The sequence below is a fragment of the Hippocampus zosterae genome, chromosome 8, assembly GCF_025434085.1.
Source record: "Hippocampus zosterae strain Florida chromosome 8, ASM2543408v3, whole genome shotgun sequence".
NCBI classification, from domain to species: domain Eukaryota; kingdom Metazoa; phylum Chordata; class Actinopteri; order Syngnathiformes; family Syngnathidae; genus Hippocampus; species Hippocampus zosterae.
The window spans coordinates 6,200,104-6,216,762 of record NC_067458.1 but is presented as its reverse complement, the minus strand read 5'-3'; the positions used below and the strand labels follow the sequence as shown (position 1 = coordinate 6,216,762).

The window sequence follows — 16,659 nt, the reverse complement described above, 5'->3', positions numbered from 1 at the left end:
TTTGATTAGCCATTGCTTCTCATGTTCATTATTTCTTCGAAATGTATTCCAGAGGTTTCATTGTTGGAATTCTCAGCACTTGTTCAACATTTAGTTGAGAATAATTATTTTCGATGAGGAAATTCACTCCAAATTACAGTTTAATCTACCGTATTTTCCGCACCATCAGGTGCTTCGGATTATAAAGCGCACCTTCAAAGAATGACTTATTTTAAAATAATTATTAAAATACATGCAAAGAATAGAAGCTACAATAGTATCTGCGGGTACATTATGCAGCCACTAGATGGAACTATGCTAAAAGGAAATACGATACAATGCAGCTTTTTTTTTTTTACATTAAAGAGCGTTCACAACCGCTGCAGCTGAAACAAAGCGCTTTACAGAACATTTAAAATACTACATCCAAAAAAATCTGAATATTGATCCATATATAAAGTGCATCGGATTATAAAACATCCTGTCGGCTTTTGAGAACATTAAATGCTTCTATTATAGGGTGGTAATTGATTTATGCTCCTCATTGAGATTTACTATTAAAATGACCAAGGTTGATTTTGTTAAAAAAATGACTTGAAAGGAACAGGACAACACAGGGAACAGTTTTTACAAATTTATTATATCAATATATAGAGATATTTATGAACAGCTTGATTTCATAGAAACGTGAGTGAGACCATTTTGGCATACGGAACAGATGTGAGTACAGAAGTTGCTAAGGTGTAAACTCCCACGGCCCTTCCCCCCCGACTATCCCACCAGGTAATCCCATCTGTTCTCCTACAGACACAGAACACAGGAAAGACAGAGTAAAAGTATACAGGAGCACAAAACAAGGCACCAATAAATTAAAAAGGAGAACCCCCTTTTAAATATACACACACACAACAAAATCTATTCAACAGAATTAAATACAGTATGAACATAAACTCTGCAGTCCTGTTAAAAAGCAAACATATGGAACAGACAACAGGAAAAAAGTCAAATAAAAACACTTTGGCAGATTATTAATTTTAGTTACAATCAAGTAGTAAAGAAATCCAGTGTTCTTGTGTACAAATAAATTCATATATTCTACACTTTTTTTCTCCCATCAGAGGTTTATGTACATCTATTTTTGTATTTATTTATTTTTTAACAGATACAATTAAAACACTATCAAAAAGCTGTATGAAAAAGTATTTACAAGTCACAATTCAAAAACCATTGGACTGGATGTGCGGACTGCCTCGCTTCCCCCCCCCCCCTTCCCCTCCTAAGAGCATAATCTTTTTACACAGTGCAGAAGGCTTCTTGAAAATGTTTTGTGCAACAAACAGCATAAAAAAATATGTCCACCGTGTGACTGTGGAATGGATGGAGGCCCGATTTCTTTTTTTTTTCTGTTGACAATGACATTAAAACGATTTTTCAAAACAGCTGGAAGAGCCAGATGATTCTAAACGACATAAGTAATTAAATCCGCCCCATCAATTCCCCCAATAATGTTGAACTCTTATTACGGAGTTGTTAACCATATACAGTCGCAGACCCCCTTAGAATTGAATTTAGCTGAGCAGCAACTTTATGCCTTGAATTTTTTTTGGGATTAGCTGAACAAAGTTCAACCATTATATCATTGACAGTCTGAAATGATTCATTTTGAGTTTAAATACAAAACAAACACATCACTAATACGTAGCAGTTGGTTAAGAAAAGTTACCAAAGGAAAAGTCTTGACCGAGCAAAGAGCATTTCATAGTCCAAAATATAATGCGAAGAGGCAGCTTCTGTTGGGAGCGTCTTCTTGACACCTGTTGGGGTTTCTTGTTCGGGAGACCTTGGTTTTATCCAGCATCATGTCTTTTTTTTTCTGTCCCCTACTGTGCATCTACCCTGGTGGTATTGATAGCCCTTGCAAAGGAAAAATGTTGATGCTAGGATGAAAATGGGATACGCAAGAGAGATTGGGAAACACTATCTAACAGGAGCATCACAGGCACTAACGCTAGATATGGAAAAAAAATGTTAAAACCTTGTAGCTGGTGTTATTCTTTTGTGCATGCGAATGAAGATGTGGAAAAAACCCCCAAAATGTTAAATCCGTTAGAAAGCATTCTGGGCACCCTGGGTCAGGAGTAATATTCTCTTCTCATGGAGAGATTTGGAAGACTGTTCCGAGAGACTACTTTTTAGTGCAAAGACTGTGACAGGACAAGGAAGTGGTCAGTTTTGAGCAGGCAGGAAAAATCAAGAACCCCCCCCCCCCCCAAAATCATCGACAGAAGTAGCTTTCAAAGCTATTGAATTGCGATTATTAACACGTAACGAGACAGAATGTTGGAGTGGAATTCCTTCCTACCAGACGATAATCTGAGTCGGAGACTGATAATAAGCAATGTGTGTTGTGGGTTGCACAATCTTTCTTAGAGTAACTCCAACAAACCTAAATTCATCTGTCAATTACACAATGGTGTACACATCGCGCCATCTGAATCCGAGCTTTTTTCGAACTAATTTGACTCCCTTCCGGCAAGTGATTGACCAACAAAGAAAAAAGTAACAACTTGTATGGATAACTACTTTACACCAACCAGCCGCAATTGCCCACTTGCGCAAATTAACAATCAGTCTCCTGATACAACAACTGTTGGCCAATTTTGTACAAGTGACTTGTTTTCGGAAGAAGCCGATGTTCCATAAATGAGATTTGTAGAATACAGCAGCATCTCGAACCAGATTGTACTAATTTTGTAATAGATGTTAAATGCATGACTCAGTGGAACTAACTTAGTGGAATGAATTATACGATACAAGTCCTTCAAAGGTGTCCAGTCGCATAAACACCTAGGAGATGAAGTTTGAAAAGTCCATTAGGCAACATCATGTTTACTTGATCTAGCAGTTTCAATTCATATGGGCAAATACAGAATTAGTCGTTGGGTGTTCCAACAGATTCTGTGGGTCTGAAATTTGATTCCTGCATGAAAGCAAAAGGAAGAAAGAGCCAGATTCAAAGGCCGTGTGAATTTGGACACCAGGTTGCGGTCGAGAGACACTGGAAGTTACATCATGTGGCAGACAAATTCGGCCTTTGGAGGATGAAGCCTACAAATTTTGACATAGCCTTCGTGTACGCACACGCACACGCACACGCACACGCACACACACACACACACGCGCACACACACACACACACACACACACACACGCACACACGCACACGCACACGCACACGCACACACACACACACACACACACACACACACACACACACACACACACACACACACACACACGTATAAAATATATACAATGTGGATTTTTCATCATCCTTTTCCTGCTAAGGACAATTAATATGTCACGTCGAGTGCCCGCCAGCAGGTGGCGGGTTTTTTCCTCCGCCTGTTCTGCACACCTGTTCGTAATTTCGGGCTGATTACCCTCCTTTATTATGAGACTCCGGCAGTCCTCTCACTGCCGGAGAATTCCTTATCGTGCCATTGCTCTCTCTCGCTTTTTGATCGTTCGAATTTACTCGCTGCCTTTTTGCCTTACGGCCACTACTATTGATATTCGCGTTTCATCCAAATTATTATTGCTCTAGATTACTGATCTCAATACTTCCTCGCTCTTTGTTTTTTCGCGAGCGTTTTCGGTTGTTTTTCCTTATTTCCTGGTCCTTATTTACCAGCGTTTTCTCTTACCGTTTTCCCTGTCGGGCTCTTTCTGTTCGTATTAAAACCCTTTGTTTTTCATACAAGACCTTTTCGTGTCTGCTTTTTTCCTGGGATCCACCTCGTTATTTTTGTTGTGCACGAGGCGATTTTTCATCGCCTAGGACGCAACGTGACAGAATTCTCCGGCCACCATGGATCCCGCAGACATCGAAAAGATATTTTCCGCTCTTTCCCGACAAGAGCAACAAATGAGTCATCATGGCCAAGCCATTACGGACTCCGTGGCGCGGTCTCCATGCTGGCTCATCGGTTCGATGAAGTCGAACCTCGCTTAGTTCGGGTGGAGGAACGGAGACCACCACCTCCCGGGGTTCGTCCTACCACCCTGGAAGCGCCCTCCTCATATCCCTCTATGTCGAGGGAGCCCTCGCTTCCACACCCCCCTCGTTACGGTGGTGAGCACGGGCAGTGTGGACACTTCCTACACCAGTGCTCTCTCGTATTTGACAAACAGCCGTCTGCCTACGCTAATGACGCCGCCAAGGTGGCTTATGTCATGAGTCTGTTAACAGGTCCGGCGGCGTTGTGGGCGATTGCGACCAGTGACGCTAAGCCGAATCTCCGTTCATCATTCCCTGACTTCGTGGCAGCCTTTCGTCGGGTGTTCCACCATCCCGTGCGGGGCAGAGAGGCGGAGGGTCGGCTACTCGCCCTTCACCAGGGAAGGCGGTCGGTCGCGGACTACTCCATTGAGTTCCGGATCCTGGCCGCACAGAGTGGATACGGCGATCGAGCCCTCTGTGGACTGTTTCGCCGTGGCCTAAACTCGCTACTCAAGGACGAGCTAGCGACCCGCGACCACAGCACCGATTTGGAGGAGCTAATCGACCTCTCCCTCCTCATGGACAATCGCCTGAGGGAGCGAGGCCGGGAGCGTGGAAGTGATCGGTATCCGTCTCGACGCACCACGTACCGTGAGGAACATCGTGAGTTCGGTGAGCACTCCTCGGGCCGGGAGACAGCAACCACGGAGGAACCGATGCAGCTGGGCGGCAAGGACGTTGGTGCGGAGGAAGGAAGGCGCCGTCTCCGCGACCGTGCTACGACAGACAGCGCCCAACCGCCTCCTCACGCCGCAACCAGCTATCCGGGGTCGTCTTTCCATGCCCACCCCGAGTACTGTGAGTTACGATCTCGCGCGTCACCCCCCGAGCCTAGGCGAGTCGACAAGCGACCGGGACACCCCAACAGACTTGAGCTCGAGGGGGAGGTATTCGGTGGGTCCCGGTCAAGGCGGGTTCGGGCCCTGGTAGATTCAGGAGCGGATGACTGTTTGATGGACACCAGTCTCACGTCCGAGCTGGGTTGCTTTTTAGAGGAATTGATTGAGCGGGTGCGTGATCTTGATGGGCGTCTCCTGGCGGTAGTAACGCATCGAACGGAGCCGCTAAAGCTTCTACTATCCGGAAATCATATTGAGCATCGCCGTTTTTATGTGATGCGGTCCCGCAACGCTCCGATCATCCTCGGATTACCCTGGCTTCAGACGCATAACCCCGTGATTTCGTGGGCGCGCCCAGCAATCGATAGCTGGAGCCAATATTGTTATCAGCACTGCTTACAATCAGCCGTCGGGAAGCACGAACGCGTCGCGCCCCCCGAGGAGATCTGCCTTGACGGAGTGCCGGAGTGCTATCGGGATCTTAGGGAGGTATTTAGCGAGGATCGCGCGCGCTCCTTGCCCCCACACCGCCCCTACGATTGCGCTATAGACCTGCAGGCGGGCGCCCCGTTGCCGACCTCGCGGCTGTATCAGGTATCCCAACCCGAGCGTGAGGCGTTAACGGAATACATCAACAGCTCGCTCGCTGCAGGTCTCATCAGACCATCACGCTCACCGTTAGGGGCGGGTTTTTTCTTCGTGGGGAAGAAGGATAAGACCCTGCGACCCTGCGTAGACTATCGGGGATTGAACGAGATCACGATCAAGAATAAATACCCCTTACCCTTGATAGACTCCGCCTTCGCCCCACTGCAATCTGCCACGGTCTTCTCGAAACTAGACTTGCGCAGCGCTTACCATTTGGTTCGCATCCGGGAGGGCGACGAATGGAAAACCGCGTTTAAGACCCCCCTGGGCCATTTCGAATATTTAGTTATGCCTTTTGGTCTCACAAACGCCCCTGCCGTATTCCAGAATCTTATTAATGACGTGTTACGGGACATGATTAACCTTTTCTGTTTCGTTTATCTTGACGACATTTTGATTTTTTCCCGTTCATTACATGAGCACCGGCAACATGTTAGGCTGGTGCTACAACGTTTACTGGAGAACCGGCTCTTCGTCAAGGCAGAGAAGTGTGAGTTCCATGTCCCCGTCATCTCCTTCCTGGGGTTCATTATAGAACAGGGCAGGCTACGAGCGGACCCCATTAAGACGCGTGCGGTCACTAACTGGCCGGTTCCTACCAGTCGCAAGGAACTGCAGCGCTTCTTGGGGTTCGCCAACTTCTACAGACGTTTTATCCGCGGATACAGCCAGATGGCGCTTCCCTTAACCCGCCTTACTTCTGTTAAGATCCCTTTTAAGTGGGACCCTACCGCGGATGTGGCGTTTGCTAACCTTAAGGCGGCGTTTACTAGTCCCCCTGTACTGCAACATCCTGACCCTGACTACCCTTTCATCGTCGAGGTGGACGCCTCGGATTCAGGGGTGGGTGCGGTGCTGTCCCAACGCTCTCCAGTCGACCAGAAGCTGCATCCCTGCGCCTTCTTCTCCCGTCGACTCAGTGCCGCCGAGTCCAACTACGACGTGGGCAACCGGGAACTGTTGGCAGTTGTGACCGCCTTACAGGAGTGGCGGCACTGGCTCGAGGGGGCAAAGGAGCCTTTTACCGTTTACACTGATCATAAAAACCTTGCTTATCTCCGCTCCGCCAAAAGACTAAATGCCCGTCAGGCCCGGTGGGCCCTCTTCCTCACCAGGTTCGACTTCGTCCTCACCTACTCCCCCGGGTCTAAGAACACCAAGCCTGACGCCCTTTCCCGTCTCCACGAACCTGCGGGGAGGGACCGATCCCCGGAGACCATCCTCCCGACCCAGTGCATCGTGGGGGCCGTCCAGTGGGAGATTGAGCAGCGGATCCAGACAGCCCTGGAGGGGGTTCAGGTGCCGGCGGGGTGCCCAGCAGGGAGGCTGTTCGTACCTCCTGCCCTCCGATCGGAGGTCCTGCAGTGGGGACATGGATCCAAGGTGGCGTGTCATCCAGGGGTGAACCGGACTGTGCAACTCGTCGCCCAGCGTTTCTGGTGGCCGGAGCTCCGCCGCGACGTGACGGAGTTCATTAAGGCCTGCACCTCCTGCGCCTGCGGCAAGTCGTCCCATCAACCTCCGGCGGGACTGCTCCAGCCGTTGCCCATTCCTCCTCGCCCGTGGTCCCACATCGCCCTGGACTTCGTCACGGGCCTCCCGCCTTCCCGGGGTCGGACGGTCGTGCTCACGATCGTGGACCGCTTCTCCAAGGCTGCTCACTTTGTGCCTTTGTCCAGGTTGCCGTCGGCGCTGGAGACCGCCAACCTCCTCATCAGACACGTCTTCCGTCTCCACGGCATTTCGGCGGACATTGTGTCGGATCGGGGGCCCCAGTTTGTGTCTCGCGTCTGGAAGCGGTTCTGCCGGTCCCTCGGAGCTACGGCCAGCCTGACCTCGGGATACCACCCCCAGTCCAATGGACAGGCTGAGCGCGCCAATCAGGATCTGGGGGCGGCCCTCCGCTGTGTGTGCCTCCACCGTCCCGCATCCTGGGTCGACCACTTACCCTCGGTAGAATATGCCCACAACACCCTCGTCTCCTCCGCCACAGGCAGATCACCGTTCATGACGGCTTACGGGTACCAGCCACCGTTGTTTCCGTCCCAGGAGGGGCAGGTGGAGGCCCTTCTGTACAGCACCACCTTAAGCGGGCCCATCACGTGTGGAAGGAGGCCCGGGCTGCGTTGTCCCGCACTGCGTCCCGGAACCGGCAGTTCGCAGATCGTCGTCGGCGCCGACAGAAGGTGTGGCTGGCAACGAGGGATCTTCGCCTGGCCGGCACGTCTGCCAAACTGGGACCCCGATTCACTGGACCATTCGAGGTCGAGGCCGTCATCAGCCCCGTCGCGGTCAGGCTCCGGCTACCGGCCTCCATGAAAGTTCACCCCGTGTTCCACGTCTCCCTGCTCAAGCCTGTGTCTTCCAGCGCCTTGGCACCTCCTCCCGCTCCGCCGCCGCCTCCGCGGGTGGTCGATGGTGGTCCGGTGTACGCGGTGCGTGCCATCCTGGACTCTCGGCGCAGGGGCAGGGGTTTCCAGTACCTGGTCGACTGGGAGGGCTACGGGCCGGAGGAGCGGCAGTGGGTGCCACGCTCCTGGATCCTTGATCCGTCCCTTTTGCGCGACTTCCACACTGCTCATCCATCCAGACCGGGTAGTCCGCCGGGAGGCGTCCATTGAGGGGGGGGGGGGTACTGTCACGTCGCGTGCCCGCCAGCAGGTGGCGGGTTTTTTCCTCCGCCTGTTCTGCACACCTGTTCGTAATTTCGGGCTGATTACCCTCCTTTATTATGAGACTCCGGCAGTCCTCTCACTGCCGGAGAATTCCTTACCGTGCCATTGCTCTCTCTCGCTTTTTGATCGTTCGAATTTACTCGCTGCCTTTTTGCCTTACGGCCACTACTATTGATATTCGCGTTTCATCCAAATTATTATTGCTCTAGATTAATGATCTCAATACTTCCTCGCTCTTTGTTTTTTCGCGAGCGTTTTCGGTTGTTTTTCCTTATTTCCTGGTCCTTATTTGACCAGCGTTTTCTGTTACCGTTTTCCCTGTTGGGCTCTTTCTGTTCGTATTAAAACCCTTTGTTTTTCATACAAGACCTTTTCGTGTCTGCTTTTTTCCTGGGATCCACCTCGTTATTTTTGTTGTGCACGAGGCGATTTTTCATCGCCTCGGAAGCAACGTGACATAATCAAGCATAAGGATCGGTAGATGCATCTTTTGGGCTTCATAAAATACAAAATCTTTCCCCAACATTAATTTCAATCCAATGTTCTTTGTTCATTCGGATGATCACATTTAAAATTGTGTTTATCCAACATTTGCTCATGGTGTTATCTGCCCTCGGGTCCAAATTACCCATCTCCGATACCAGCAACAGAGACAAGCAAACAGTCAACGACACACTGAGTGAGAACAAACAAACAACCTCAAGTTCACTGTTACTGTGAATACCTCTGCTGCCAACACAGAGGCTCTTTTCTCTGTGTTGGCAGAGACACAGAGAAATTATTATTCATAATGCTCTTTTCTGCCTCGCTGGTTTTTGCCTTGAGGCTCGACCTTCTGGTGGCACAAATCCTTATGTTCACCTTTAAAAAAAAAAAACGACAAAAAACCCTAATTTCTTACTCTTCCATTCTCAAATCAATTGCAAATTATTCCCAACCACACATAAAGTACCGTAAACCACAACCTCAACATACCAACACGCATGCACGCACTCATTCTCACATGAATAGACTTAATTCCTCTTCCTATATTTCGATTTGGTAACTCCGTACAGTACGTGAAGGGCTGGAGCGCATAGAGAATAGTGATACCTTTCCAACAAAGACATGTCTGGTTTTGAAAAAAAGCACTCAGCAGAAAAAAAATAACTGTCTTGTGCCAAATACTGTGCGTCATTTCAACTGAGTGGAAGTCTGTCCTGTGCCATGCAATGAGAGAGAGGCAGATACCGCTAACACATTTACACAGAGTAAACATTAATTTGCTCTGGCACGTCAATTTGCTCTGGAACTGATGACAGCTCAGTGAGGTTAGTGTGACAAAAAAAGAGAGCATGTAAATGTTTACGAGGACTACCTGAGGTGGTGAAAGAAAAGAAAAGGGCGGAGCATAAGCTACTAGACACTAGGATTAAATGTAATAGAAACTACTATTGTTATTGCAGTGAGAGCACGAATAGAGAAAGTCGGGATATACAGTACTGGTTGTATGAATCATCCCTGCTCCTTAAAAGGGAGGCAAAAGGAGCAGAGTCTCCTCTGTACATAGCCAGGCCTCATTGTGGAGGTTTGGATGTGGAGGGAGGAGGGGCCAAGTTGGGAATGAAGCGAAAGGCTGCATCCCTCCATCAGGGATAGCCATCGTCCTCCTGACTGAGTGCCACTCGCTGAAAACAGCAGATAAAACATATTACCAAAGTTAAAGGGAGGAAAAAAAAAAGAAAAAAGACAAAGGCTTCAGCTATTTATTTATAATTTTCACTTTCCCCTCCGACACTTGACCTCCTTTGTCTTTGCCCTTTTCTGGCTCTATGAGAGAATGCAGGCTGCATGCCTTTGGCTGCAAATTTTTGGCCTGCAAAAAGCCAGCCTGATCTCTCTTTCTCTCTCTGGCTCTTTGAGATGCCACACGAGAGTAGGAGAAAATCTGGCGAGACAACAAAAATTTTACCCTTTGTGACACCTCCTGGCCCAAAAAGATTTTGGGGTGCACGTTAAAACAAACCAAAAACAACAACAACTCATCTGCGCATTGATCTGTCATCATATGCCAAATTATTTCCCAGTTCCTTGCTGGGGCGATACAAAGGAATCAGTGTTGCCATGCCAACTGATCAAAGCGCTTACTTCCCATCCCCCACATTCCTTTTTGGCTGCCCTTCACTGCCTGCTCCGCTACTCTGACAACACCACATGACAGGGAAGGAATGTCCTTACAGCGATTTCTGTCCCCACTTTTTTTTTGGAAAATGCAACTCACGGCCGCCGTTGACTATTGAGTTGGTATACGTCTGGCCTCGAGGCACAACATTGCACCAGTAACAATGTCATCAGAAGGACAATACGTTACTCCCGTAAAAATAAAACCGAACTCAAAGATCTTTTTAGTGGTGGAGGATTGTTCTTGTTTCTGATTTCTGCTGCCCAATTTCATTGAATGAGTCAGAGATGGAGTTTACATGACATTGTTTCAACGACAAATATGAAATCCTGAGCTGTCCTGTCAGCTGTCTTGTGAAATGTAAAAAAGAATCCAAAATATTCTTTGTAAATTAGCCAAGCAGTCTTTAGTTACATGAAACGTTTTCAGGGACAGCCTGTAACACCTAATGTACGGGTAAAAAAAAGCGTAACATCACTTAATACGAGAAAACACTGATGTATCATCAGCAAAATTCACATCTCTTCAAATGCTCACTTTAACCTAGAAAAAGATTCAAATGATCCCCACTGTATTTTCGATTTTAAACCATTAACCCCTTTTTTTGCCCATTGACGATCGAGAAAAAGTTTAATGTTGTTGAATGTTAGAACGCTATCAGTCTTGACCAAAATCGATGTGGACATCTCTACCTATGCCTACAACAGTCGCTGAAAATACCAAAACGATGACCTCAATATTTATCGTCATTGAAGCGGTCATATCATGCAAAAGCAACTTTTGGGCATTTAGCTATGTCAAAATGCTGCTTCCTCACCAAAAACACCCACCAACACCAAAAACAGTGTGTCCCGCCTCCCTCCCCATTCCCAAACAGTTGTTTTTGTCGCCATCCAATTTGGGACATGTTCAAAATGTCTTTGAAACAGGAGACAAAAAATGTTGTGACTGCACTCACATTCGCAAAACGCCGTAGCTCAGTGCCATATGTGCTTTGATGCCCATAAAATCGAAAATATTTTGATGATTTCAGAGACTGATGTGGGCGTACGTTGGCATGAGTTTCGGTGACCATTAGGCGTAGTTTTGGAAAAGAAGCAACTGCAAAAGCTTTTTCTCTGTTTAGAACATTACGGGAGTAAAAGGCTGAATGCCAATAAAATCCAAAACACGGCGGTGATTGTTTTTTTATTTTCAGAGGTTGAAGTGGACACAAGTAGAGATGTGCATGCAAATGTTGATTGCGATTGGTCGTAGCTTTCTGGCATTAAAAATTTAAGGGTTTTTTTTTTCTCCCCCCCATATTAAGACTTTTCGACTGTCATCACACTGGTGCTGTCTTGATAAGGATCCCAGTTTGCTCCTGTAATAAACCCAGCATCTTCTTAAAACAGTTGATACGTAAGTGTATGATTTGTTTTTCTTTTTGATAAAGTAGGGTTTTGACATTTAGGAAATTATTAGATTTTTCTGAAGAAACACTTAAATATAACTCAAAGAATCACAAAGTACAACAAGTGGGATACAGTATGATGGGAACGGAGATGTAATTGATAAAATGTGTAGATGTCTCTATGATGATGGTCACGAGAGGAATGGTAAGGGTGTCTGGCTTGAAGTGCTCGGCGTTTTCGGTGCCTACTGCAAAAACACAATGTTTGCGTCTGTTGGTATGTGTGTGGTATGTGCACGTCTGCTTCTTTTTTCACCAACAATTCCTCCCCAGAAGTTTCATTTCTCATTTGCCACTGGAGAGCATCGGCGCCCCGGAGTACCAGTGAGAGTTGCTGTCGCTGACGCCGCTCCCTAGAGGAAGAGCTATGAATGGCTGACTATGGCTGCCACTCACTGCTGGGTATACGTGACCGATGGACTCGCTGTGACGCCCGATATGGATTTCGTCGTCGTCGTCCTCGGTAGTCTTGCGGTAAACAGGGTTGTCGAAGTTCATGCTCTTGGTGTTCTTGCGCCGCCAGTTGCGCCACACCAGGTAGGCGCCGGTGCAAAGTAGCCCGATGACCACTGTGGCAAGGATAGGGACTGCATGTGTTTAACACACACACGCACACACACACACACACACACACACACACACACAACAACAACAACACACGGCGGGAACGTTAACACAGCCCAGGGGACACAGAGCGGCACTGTAAGCACAATACACAAAAACACACACTTTCTTCGACTGAAGGCTCATCATTTTCTTTCTCATTTCGACTTCCACTATTTAGTGCAAAAATCATTTTATCAAGAAATTCTCATTCAATTAAATGTATTGCAATCAAAAAGCTGTTTGAATTTTTCAACATTTTTGTAACAAACAATCATTTTTAAAATGACAACACAACTCTTAATACAAATTGATTACAGATTACCAAATTCGAACTCCGACATTAACTAATTTGTCTTAATATACCCATGAAGTATACTGTAGAGAAAGGCTAATTTGGACAGTCATGCCAAACAACCTTAGGATAATCATTTGCAAAAGGAGCACTCAGGGCCCCTCTGCCTGTAAACAAATGACTCAGTTGATGAAGACAAGAACAAAAACAATGAGCCTTCATTTTGCAAAACAGTACATTCATCCTCAGCCAAAATGTTACATCAGAAGCAGACTTATGAATGCATATTTACAACAATGAGCACATGCATGCATCGCTCCAAACCCCCCCCCCACACACACACACACGCACACACAAACTTTGCTTTCATCAGGTATCAGTGGCGGATGCTGGTGTGTCAAGGAGGGGAAGCTCAGTTTCGGCCTACATCATAAAATGTGTCCGTTTATTTATACGTGAATTCTACTCTATGTTCCTTTTCAAATAATTAAAAGGATGCCTTCACCATAAGATTGGTGGTTGGCTAATTTCGCTGTCAATCAAAAAATGATTCAGCCTCAGACTGATCATCCAATCATCATGCAGGAAGGCTCAGCGTCCAGACCAGCCGATAAACGGCCACTGTCCATAGACTCCCGGAGACTTTGAACGTCCGGTGGGCGGGACAAAACCAGCTTTTATCCAACGACTCGTCTCGTTTCAATGCTTTGGGGACAACCTATACTGAACTCTCTCGACCCCCAGTGTCCGCACTGTAGATGCTCCGCGTCCACACAGTTTAAAGCACAGTGAAGCTGTGGGAATGAAAGGGAAGAGAGTCGCGTCGTAACCAGTAATCAGTTAGTTAATTAGTAATCAGCAGTAAAGCTGATTTGGAAAAAAAGTTGAGCACGTTGTAGCGCATATTTAGTCAATGACATGTCCACACAATTGTATGTACACACATATATTTGATCACTTACTTTTTGACATTTTAGAGGAAGCTGAGCTTCCCTTGGAGTCTTAGAGCAATCACCTCTGCATTGTATACATAGTTCAGTATTGTATAATAACTGTAAAAAATAAAGCTGATTACTTCACGGATTTGCCCTATCACTGGTTCTTTTTGGAACGTAACCCCCGCGATAAACGAGGGATCACTGAATGTATATTTATACACATACATACAATGATATGTGTATGTGTGTGTGTGTGTATATATATATATATATATATATATTCATTCATCTTCCGAGCCGCTTGAACCTCACTAGGGTCGCAGGGGGTGCTGGAGCCTATCCCAGCTGTCTCCGGGCAGTACCTGAATCGGTTGCCAGCCAATCGCAGGGCACACAGAGACGAACAACCATTCACACTCACACTCACACCTAGGGACAATTTAGAGTGTTCAATCAGCCTGCCATGCATATTTTTGGAATGTGGGAGGAAACCGGAGCACCCGGAGAAAGCCCACGCAGGCCCGGGGAGAACATGCAAACTCCACACAGGGAGGCCGGAGCTGGAATCGAACCCGGTACCTCTGCACTGTGAAGCCGACGTGCTAACCACTGGACTACCGGGCCGCCATATATATATATATATATATATATATATATATATATTTATATATATATATATATATATATATATACACACATATACACACACACACATATGTGCGTGTGTGTTTGTGTGAGTGTGTGCGATTATTTCTGATACAGTATACTGTAAATACAAGGCGCAAAATGACTTTTCCCCTTTTTGCTTATCAATTAGTTAATTTGAAGAGCAAATTACAGGAGCAGGTTAATAAGATCAACATGCATAAACTAAGATGTGCACCCACAACATGTGTGTTTAATTATGGAATCGGCTGAAACTCCACAACCACAATCTTCCTCTCCATGCTCATTGGGTTAAAAAACATCTCCTTTTGTCTGATGCTGAAATTTAAGTTCAATTATCGTGCACCGTAAATGACAGAATTTGGCTAAGTGGTGACTATAATAACTGAGCTGATTCCTCTTGAGAAGATGTGGGTGGGCTCTGTTCATTAATGAATGGAAGCACAGAATCCGTCCCTTGTAGACCCGTAACAGTAATAATGTTTCACATCTGCCAAAAATGGACTTGCTGCCTCAAGAATAGCAGGGGGGTAGAATGAGCAATGGATGAGGAGTGGGCGCGGGGGGTGGGGGGCTGCGGGTTCCAATCATCTTGGGGGTTGTTGGAATAAGCTGAACTGATATCTCAATTGTAGGGAGGGGAAAATGAGCATTGCAGTACAATGTTTGAGAGCTGCCATTGTGCTCAATATTAGAGAGGAGAAATGTGAGGCATATGCTGATCCTCTCAGGCAGGCATGTGCAGTTCCGGGCCTGGAGGGCCGTCGTCCTTCCTGTTTTCAATCTCTCCCGGCTGCAACACACCTGATTCAGATGATCAGTTCATCGGCCAGCTCTGAAGCAGCATTAGACCGATCCTGATTCTCTGAATCAGGTGTGTTGCCCCTGGGAAAACTGGAAAATATGCAGGACAGTGCCCCTTGAGGACTGGCTTTGGACACCCCTGGTTTAAGGCCATTTGCACAATCAGCGGAATATTCTTTAATATATATATCATATTTCTTTGCCATAATTAAGTTTGATTTTCCTTTCTATTTCATCTCGTAGAATAGGTCTCATTCCTGACTATCAGTGCCTCTTCTGTCATCATGGAAAGACTTTTAAAATGTTACTAAAAATTAATAAAATGCTTCTTGCTATTTTATTGTGGTCTTGCTTTGAAAATGACAATGAAATAATGCTTGCAAATGTTTTTTTTTTCTCGCATTAGAAAATAAGCTTGAGGCCCTGAACCTGGCATGCCCTAGACTTAAATTTCCACCTTATTAGAATGAAGTATGATGAACGCAAACTATGGTACACTGGAAAACACAACCACACACACACACACACACACACACACACACACACACACACACGCACACACACACACACACACACACACACACACACACACGCACACACACACACATACGTGTTTTGGTGCATTTTCAGGACGTCCGTTTGTTCACCCGACATATGGGTACATGCCTTTCCCGTGGTCCTACAGGCTCCAAAAAAATATGGTAACCATGAAAAAAAATCAGGAAGGCAGCCATCTACTCAGATTTTGGCTAGGACGTAATTTTTTTTTGATTTATGACAAAACTACTACATATGAGGACATTGACAGGTTTTTGTGTATTATGGAGACAGTCACCTCAAACACACTACCATTTCATGTTTTTGTGAATTTTGAGCCCCCTGGATACACATCATTTTCAAGTATATATGACTTATGAAGACCAGCTAAGAGTAAAGTGTGTATTTTTAAATTGACTCATGTTACATACCAACAGTATATGTTAGGCACATGTGTCCAATTGTCATGCTCAGGCATGGGGAGAACGCTACAAAGGAAGGATGCCCAGATTCAAACATTCAAATATCAATTGCTGAACTGTGAGGCGAATGTGCCAAACAGTCGTTATAACCGTCATCCCTCAAATATTCACATTAATAATACAAGATAGTAAAATAAGCTGTGAAGAAGAAGAGACGGTTAAATATGTGGTCAGTCCACTTTCTTATTTTTTAATTGCTGACAATATGAAATTATGAACACAGAAAACATGCCACCTCCTCTCCATGACACAAAGCACTGCAATAGATGAGGGTTGATTGAACTGAAGAAGATTATGTCAAAATGTGAATACTGCGATGAAGAATTTTTAATGAATCTGGCCATATATTGTGCCATGTGTGTAGCAACTTCTTTAGCTACCGTTAGACAAAAGCAACTTTTCAAAAAGTATTGAAATTCTTGAAATAGGATGAATTCAAATGTTTTAGGGTTTTTCCAAAATATCACCTCAAACCTAATAAGCCTATCTTTTGTGAGAAGTTTGTATATCGTACGT

At 46.0% G+C, this 16,659-nt stretch overlaps 1 protein-coding gene and 1 long non-coding RNA gene across 6 annotated transcripts in view; both read right to left on the bottom strand.

Annotated features, from left to right (window-relative positions):
* Positions 1 to 600: 600 nt before the first annotated feature.
* LOC127605742 (uncharacterized) lies at positions 601 to 8,944 on the bottom strand. Its single transcript, XR_007963638.1, has 3 exons — positions 8,225 to 8,944; positions 3,205 to 3,397; positions 601 to 3,106 (listed from the first exon to the last, which is right to left on the bottom strand). It is a non-coding gene; the product is annotated as an uncharacterized LOC127605742 (long non-coding RNA).
* Positions 8,945 to 8,979: 35 nt separating this feature from the next.
* The window catches only part of lrp8 (low density lipoprotein receptor-related protein 8, apolipoprotein e receptor), a 179,551-nt gene continuing 171,871 nt past the window's right edge, over positions 8,980 to 16,659 (bottom strand). For 2 of the 5 annotated variants that reach the window (XM_052073343.1, XM_052073341.1), the window contains one exon: positions 10,375 to 12,405. In XM_052073343.1, the coding sequence (XP_051929303.1) occupies positions 12,104 to 12,405 (302 nt within the window). In that variant the 3' untranslated portion in view covers positions 10,375 to 12,103. Of the gene's footprint in view, positions 9,872 to 10,374; positions 12,406 to 16,659 lie in introns of those variants that run through there. The other 3 variants (XM_052073346.1, XM_052073345.1, XM_052073342.1) reach the window with 3 other exon arrangements.